The sequence below is a fragment of the Pygoscelis adeliae genome, unplaced genomic scaffold (assembly GCF_000699105.1).
Source record: "Pygoscelis adeliae isolate BGI_AS28 unplaced genomic scaffold, ASM69910v1 Scaffold57, whole genome shotgun sequence".
Lineage (NCBI taxonomy): Eukaryota > Metazoa > Chordata > Aves > Sphenisciformes > Spheniscidae > Pygoscelis > Pygoscelis adeliae.
Window position 1 is genome coordinate 239,209 of NW_008825615.1, and position 8,331 is coordinate 247,539.

General features: G+C 44.7%; 1 protein-coding gene across 1 annotated transcript in view; it reads left to right on the plus strand.

The window, feature by feature from the left end:
* The window catches only part of GABRR2 (gamma-aminobutyric acid (GABA) A receptor, rho 2), a 41,366-nt gene that overhangs the window by 24,167 nt on the left and 8,868 nt on the right, over nt 1–8,331 (plus strand). The window contains exons 3-4 of the mRNA XM_009333088.1: nt 715–782; nt 4,479–4,702. Coding sequence (XP_009331363.1) covers nt 715–782; nt 4,479–4,702 — 292 coding nt within the window. The remainder of the gene's footprint in view (nt 1–714; nt 783–4,478; nt 4,703–8,331) is intronic.

Sequence of the window (8,331 nt, forward strand, 5' to 3'; positions counted from 1 at the left end):
TGCACATCTCTGTAGGCACTTACCTCCTCAGTGGACCGGAAAAGAGAAAAAGCTGTGTGAGGACACACTATGGGGAACTTGAGTAACCTGAGGAGGTCCTCGTCATTAATGAGCAGCAGTCTACAGTGAAATTTTGATACAGGGTTTCTAGTAATAGAGGTGTATGCATTTATTATGGGATGTTTTCTGCTTATTTACTCTTTGTGAATTCTCTGGTTGCTAATTTTAAAACTACTGTGGAAAACTTAACAACATCAATGAGTCGTATGAATGAAAATGGTGATGGGCTCTTGAGAGTTTAATGTAGCTTGTCTTGTTGATAAGAAACAAGAAACCTACAAGGAAGAGCTCATTGCTTGCAGTTTCTTCTTCTCAGTCCCCTGTTCTTGCGGCCAAATTTGTTCATAAAGGCCTAAAATTTATGATGGGATGGCTCAGCTTTTAAAAACATATGCAAATGTTTCATCCAAGCTCTGGATTAGCTGGGCAGTGTCACCATTGCAGCGCATGCCAAGGGGAAGATAATTCAGTGTCTCAAAAGGGGCCTTACATGGTTATTCACTGACTCTTCCCCCTGTCCCCTTGTGAAGAATCATGGACAGAAAAGTATAACATAAGCTCAGAAATGTTTTGCATGCTACCTTATAGTGCTAATTAAATGCAGATGATATAAAAGAACAGTTATTTACATATCTAAATCTCATTCTACTACAGGCCCTGCAATTCCTGTTGGGGTGGATGTGCAAGTTGAAAGCTTGGACAGTATTTCTGAGGTTGACATGGTATGTAATCCTCTTTTAAGAGTCAGTTATTCACAGTCATCAAAAGTTCCTCCCACTTGAAACCTATGGATTTCAAATTACTGGTCAGATGAAAGTAATGGCAGCATTTGGCAAGTTCAAAGAGGCTAATACTCAGAACGAAAAACTTGATAAAACCAGGTGATCAAAGGCTTATTTCTGTATTTTCAGATAAAGATTAAAAGTTTGAAGGAAAAAGGGACCTTAAATGGGGGAATAATCAGTGCTGTGAAGGATCTATCACAACCAAAAATATAAACAGCTGCGTACAAAGGTTTGAAGGTATATGGTGACGTTCACATAAGCTGTGTTTACTCTAAGAGTTTTCTTCCTTAGGGAACCATTGAGTCTATTTGTTTTATAGAATCATAGAATAATTTGGGTTGGAAGGGACCTTTAAAGGTCATCTAGTCCAACCCCCCTGCCGTAAATGCATGATTCTGGGAGGTGCATTAGAAAATTAAGTTGGCAACGTAACTGAGAAGGAGCTGCTCCTGCTTCTTCATCACTGGGAGTTACCTCACTGAGGCGTGTGAGTGGGAGCTGCCAGGGGGAGCCTGAACTGCCTCTGCCAGAGTGGAATTTGGTGTGGGGGAATAGTCTTTCAGTCACTGATTATGCTGTTTGGGAAATTTGCACCAAGTTCAATTGTGATTTAGTATATTTATTTTTTTATTAATTAAAATAAGGAAGTAATACATGCAGTTGTTGACCCTCAACAGGTTTCAAGGTGTTCCCAGTGAAAGGAGTGTTCACAAGCATTTTCCTGGTTTTGGGTTTTTTTTGTGTTTTGTTTCGCTTTGTTTTTTAACTATAGGGAATGGAATAAAAACACTGGAAAGAGAAGTGGAAAGGGGAACATAGAGGAGAAGAGGAAGCTTCTTGATTCCTTCCTCCTTCTGCCTTTTCCTCCCTGTTTTTGGGCACCTTCTCTGGTCTAGGCAAAACATGAAGACTTGAAGAGCTTTAGGCTGATCAGTATCTACTGTGGTGCAATTACATCTTCATTAAAAGAAGGGAGCTTGCCTGTCTGGATATTGAAAGAGAGGGCTGAGGGGGATGCATGCAATGAAGCATGTGGGAGGGAGCTTTCAGCGCAGGAAATGGCTGTCGCAAGGAGACCTGGGGCTCTAATGTATCAAGATAATTTCGTAGCAGCAAAAAGACCTAATCAGTGCAAGTAAATAACTTGCAGTGCTTTCTGTCAGGAGCATCTGGTTTCAACAAAAATCTTGCCCATCAGAAAGCTTTGAGGGCAGCGCTCTCTCCCTTTGCTGTAGACAGCTCCGCAGTCCTATTTTCCCAGCACAGGACAAGTACTTTCCACAGCAGTTGCTGATTTGTATTTGGGGTGGAAGAGCAGTCTCCCAGGTCAGTTTGGGTTACACCGGTTTGTTTTTCCAGCAGTTTGTCCCATGTGGGTCTTCGTGGAGAGGAGAGCGGGCAGCAAGCTGTCTGCGTGGCCCGGGGAGCCGGGCTGGCTGTGCCTGCACCAGGGTGCCCTCCTCGGCTCCCCACTGCAGGCAGGGCAGAGCTGCAGGCAGGGCCAAACTGCAGGCAGGACTTCCTTCAAACTGCTCTGAAGGGTTAGTGGCCTTGGAAACTGGGTACCCTCGGTTGGGAAGCCTTTGCTTACCGCTGCTTCAACAGGCATCTGGTGCCCCAAACCACCGGACTGAAGCTGGCTGCTCTGTACACTGGCAGGGGATGCTCTCAAGGCTGCCCGGAGTGCGGCACAAACATGAAATGTCCTGCCAAAAGTGAGGCACTTGTGTGTGCTCATTCACTGTGCCTCCAGCAGGTACTATCGTTCTCTCAGTTCATTGTAAAACTTGTTTCCTAAGGGATTTTCCTACTCATGAGGGGTGAAAAAAACCCCTTTTCTTGGTTTGTAACTAGCGTGTGTGCTGGTCAGAAAGGAACAACCTGTCAGTGACTGCAAACAACTGCCTCGTTTGACTTACGCCACAAGAAAACATCCATAAGTTGGATTTTGTACTTAGAAGCTGTTGTCAGCTGCCACTTGGGCTTGATGTTTGCAGCACTCGGTGCCCTGTGTGTTGGCTATTGGAGGCCTGTTTGGAGAGAGAAGGGTGCTGAAAGCGGGAGAGGAGAGGGCTCCTGCCCGGTGGGACAGGGAAAGGGCCACACCTGGGAAGCGGTGTGGCCCTTCCCGTGCTGTCCCCACAGGCAGTCTCTGTGCCCCCCCTATGGTGGCTGTAAGTCATTCTGGGGGTGTCTGTCTGATGCCACATCGGTCCCTGTCCCCCTGGGCTCCCTTGATGGAGCTGCCCAGAGGCGTTCTGCAGCCACAGCCTCAGGCTGCCTGGCCCTCCTCTTGCGTCACAGCCGGAGGGCTGCCCAGGGCTGGTGACCCTGAATAGCCAGGCCTATTTTTACCCCTTTTTTTCCTTCTGGTGTAAATGGCACTGACTCCTAAGAAATCATCAGTTATGCCTCTTCCTTGCTTTCCTTTGTCCCAGCTCCGGTCAAGCTGATGTGCTTTCCTCATCCAGCCCCTGAGGTTGGCTTCTCCAGCCAGGTTGCAACCTAAGCCCTGGCAGTAGCAGCAGTCACTGGAGGAGTTTCTTTGGGACTGTAGCTGTAAGGGGAAGGTGGACAGTGTCCAGCAGGGAACAGGAGCTGGCAGCATCCCTGGGGGGAGCAAGGATGGAGGCTGGGACCAGTTTGCCAGTGTGGGGACCTGCGGGTGGGTGAGCAGAAGCGTCCCTCCAGCAGGTCTCTGCCATGGTCAGAGAGGGAGATGTCTGACCAGCTCTGCCCCGTGCAGGGCAGCAAGGTGAGGGCTGGCACTGGAGACTTCTTTGACAAATTCATGAAAAACCTATTGGCAATGCGAGACTGTTGTCAGGGCAGCCCTTTGAAATGGACAGTCAGGTTAACTGATGGTTTGTCATCAGCAAAGCAAAATGAGGTGGTGGTGGTGGTTTTAGAAAGCAGTTGCCAAGTGGTTAGGAAGAGATCCCAGCCTGTGTTGCTTTTTGCCAGGGTTTGGCAGCTGGGGCTCCCGTAACCACTTGTTTAATTGTGAATATAAAGAAAACAAGTGTATTTGATCTCTCAGCATGAGAGAGTAGGTTCAGCTCTGAAAACAGCACCTGCCAGGTTGCAATCAACACACAGATGTTTACCTTTGTGTGACTGAAGATCCTGCCCCCTTAACGAGCTTAAAACAGAGCTTTATTTATACATTTGTACAGTAGGAAAAACAGTTCCCTCACTTGGTTGCTGTTTGCAACAATTTAGTTCTTTGGGGGATAAATTGCTTAGTGTTTAGCCTGACCATTAAGCTAATTTTGAAAGTTTTTCCTCTTGAACATGTTATCGATACCATAGTCCTTCAAGATAATTTTGCCAGGATTGAAGGATCATTTCTGCAGGGCAGTGCTTCTCTTGGGGCATATTTATATCCCTTTTAGGACTGAACACTACTGAGTACTGTAATACATTGATTGGGGGTTTATGTTTTGTTTTGGCTGAAATTATTTTGTCAGGAAAATCTATTCACAAAGATGAATTGGTCTAGGGAAGAAACAGCAGTTGAGAGGGGAGGGATTTCATCTACCTGGTAGGAGCGAGTTTTCTTTCTGGTGTCTCCTCGGTGTAGAAAGCAACACTGACAGACCTCTCTCTGGTTCTCTTCCTTTTTTCGTGAAGGATTTCACTATGACTCTGTACTTAAGGCACTACTGGAAGGATGAGCGTCTCTCGTTTCCCAGCACCACCAACAAGAGCATGACCTTTGATGGCAGGCTGGTGAAGAAGATTTGGGTCCCCGACGTCTTCTTCGTGCACTCCAAAAGGTCCTTCATTCACGACACCACCACGGACAACATCATGCTGCGAGTGTTCCCTGATGGTCACGTGCTCTACAGCATGAGGTAACAGTGCTGCTTCTGAACACTCCTTGGGGCTTCACTGTCAATTTTGCTCCCAGCGTGGCTTTGGTGACCACCAGGACCGCTGCTGCCAACCCTCCTACTCCCACCGCTGATGCAGAGCCCTGTTTCCAGCATGTCCAGTACAAGATGCTTCGCAGGAAGCTGCGAGAAACCATGCTGTGGGCAGTAACAGGATAATCTTCTCCTGGGGGAAGCAGTCCCCTAATTCTCTGCAGTCAGAGGAGGGCTTAGTCAAGCGGGAATGTTTGTCCCGGGGTCAGTGTGTGATTAAACTGGAAGCTGCTGATATACCAGATGGTGACCTCTATAATTATCCTATTTTGCTTCCTGTTTGTCTAGAAAAACTTTTTGTTTGTTTGTTTGTTTTGTTGGTGTTTGCATGTTGATGTAAAGGTTTAAGTTTATTGAAGCTGAAATGGCAGCATTAAAGACACCCTGTAGTCCCTGATTTTCTAGCAGGTTTATTGGCTGGAAGAATCCTGAGGCACATCTGTCATGACCTAAAGGGTTACCCGGCCTGCGGGTGTGCAGAGATCATGACTGTGGGTTTGCAGGATTCTGTAATACACAAGGACACGGAGGCTTTATCCTCTAAACTTCTCTACCTTACTACAGATTCCAAAAATACCACAAAAATCACCACTAGGAAGTAGACTACCACAAAATCACCACTAGCAAGTATACCTATGATTAATAAAGTGAATATATATATATCATGTTATTACAAATTACTATCAGCTATCAATAATATAGCATAAATAAATCGTAAAGCAACAGCCAATAACAGCAATAACCAAGCAGGTATATACTATTACAGGTTACTACACCTATCATTAGTGGAGCAACTCATCAAAAATATAACAGCAGATATACTTACGATAGATTGCTTATATGGATGTATAACACTGGTATCAAGTGATACCAGCATCAAATGAACCAAATCATCCCACGGGTGGGAGGCAAACCGAAACAACCCCAAAAGTGGGCCCAGAGGGGGACCAATGAGACAACAGACAGAGTCTCACTTAAGAGATGCTCTGCGTCATGGAGTCTGGAGTCAGCTGGCCGTCCCCAGTGAGAGTCCAAGAGCTGGTAGAAAGTTCATGCAGTGAATTCAACCTGTTTAGGAATGGAGAAGGACGTGCAGCACAGGAAATCCTCAGAGAGAGGCTCTATTTTGAATAAAAATTAAGTCCTCCTTGTATACAGAGGCATAAGAGGGTGTAGGACACCACCACTTCAAACAGCCAATAGGTGCTGTTAATTTCTATTTTTCACCTGGAATGGCCAATAAATAATGACGTTTCTTGTTCTTTCAGACCAATTTTTATTTTCCAGACTGTTTTCCACCCTTTCAGACAATCAGTTGCCATTACAGGCCCTTGTTTTTGAGCTTATCAATAAAAAAAATCATAGAATCATAGAACAGCTTTCCAGGCTGGCAGGCCTTTCTCTGTCAGTATTTTTCAGTGGATGTTTTCTTTTGCTCAGTAATTTTCCCCTTCTAACCAGGCCACCTTTATGGCTGCTCACATGAGCATCCCAGCAGATTTAATTTCCTTCAGAAGAATGCAAAAAGAGATGCAGAGAAAAATACACCGCCAGAGGAGAAAAGTTTGAGAGCTCAGACAAAAGAATATTTCTGCAGGACAGAAAAAGTTTTCTCAGTGTACAGTGACCTTTGAATGTTTTGTAACACAAGGATTTCTGTTCTAGGATCTTTCTGGAACTTATTCACTTCAGCTATGGTAAAATAATTTCCAAAAACAAGGAAAGGTTTTTTATAAAGTTTGATTCAGGAGGCTATTTCTCTTTGAAGAATGAGCATAGTAGGACAATATCCCACCAAACCAGGGGGCTCTAAAGTTCACTGGTTTCATAGTCCAAATGTAATTCTACTGAATTTATTTAAAAAAAAAAAACTGGACAAACTATTAAAACCACAAAGAAGCGTGTGTGCGTGTGTAAGAAAGGGAGTATGCACCATACGGCCACTTTGTTTTGCCTGGTCTTAATGATGAAAATCCCATCTTGACCACTTAGGAACACTTTCCCTGTTCTGAACCCATTTAATAAATCCATTTATTGCATGAAAGGTCTGATTACTCACACCTTAACTAAGCACCTAAAGACGCTGTCTATTTTATTAGAACTGGATGAGGATGAAGGTGCCACGCAGCAGGAGAGACAGGAAGGAGAAAGAAAAATGAAGAAGGAGGTTAGATGTAAGCTTGGGTCAGCACCGAGGGGAGAAGAACAGGAGGAGGGTAGGGACCTTCTCTACAGATTGTAACTGAATATTGGTTTCCATTGCTCACGTCCCACAGTTGTCGTGTGCTGAAGCCAGCATCATGCCGCTAGTTAGCAGTGCTCAACAGCCAAAATGAAGGAATAAGTACTTTTAATGGAAAACATTAGCTCTGCTCAGGTCTACTCATTTGCCTACATGCAGAGTTTTTACTTTCAAAGTTTTCTGTGAGCTGTCGAGGAGCTGATGTGACTTTCTAATGTTACCTCATGAGAGAGAAGGATGTGAGTAACCACAGCTGACTGCACAAGAGTTAAATGGATAATTTGATTCACAAAATCCAAGGAGAACAAGAATCTGCATGATGTTTGGGCCTGGTGGTGTTTAGGACACTCAGAACGTGGTCCGGCTGCCCAAGCATGGGTGTCCAGTGGTGTTGGAAATGTCCTCCAAGATATCTCAAGATGTCTTGAGGTATCTGCATGGGGTTGGCACTGGGCTTTAGTTGAGGAATATCTTATTGACAAGCTGATTTTCTGTGCTGCCCCTGACTAATAAATTGTTAATGACCACAGGCTGTGCCACAGTTTAGGTGACCCCGAGGAAAGAAAATAGCACATTGTAATGAGGCTGAGTTATGCAATGTTCAAAAGCTACACACAACTATGGGAGGTCATTGCTACAATATACCTTCTGGAGCATATCCCCAGAAAGCTTCTTTATGTTTAGCTCATATGGCAAAATTCTGCTCTAGTTTTATAGTTAAAATGAACAGCATGTGCTTTTCAGGGGCAATGAGTGTGTAGAGTAGGATTTGGATCACAATCCCTTGAACAGAAGAAAAGTTCTTTATCAACATCTGCAATGAATCTAGAAAATGGTGACGGCCAACATAAGTCGGCCTCTGAAATGATGACTCACAGCTGATTTGCCCCTACTAAATCGGAAGCTCCACTGCAAATCTGTCCACAAAAGTTCAGTGACGCACTGGAGGACTTGTTACGTAACGTTGTGCACAACTGGACTCATTTAAAACTGGGAGCTGTGATTGCTACAGCTCTTTAGCTAAGACACAAACTTAACAGAGGCAAATCTCACTTGTTGAAAAACAGCTGCACCCATTTTACACTCCCCGCCCCAGAAATACACCCCTCAGATTAAAAGAATTTGATTGAGGACTGAAGGAAACTGCTTTTGCCTTAGTAATGTATATAGTGGAGGAATTTTCTCGCTTGCAATAAAGTTGGTCATGTTCCGCAGGCTTGGGTCGTTGTTGGGGTGGCTATGGAGGGAACTGAGCAATGGGGAAAATGAGAAAACCTTAATCAAACTGGACATAAGGCAACCTTCAAATGTAAAC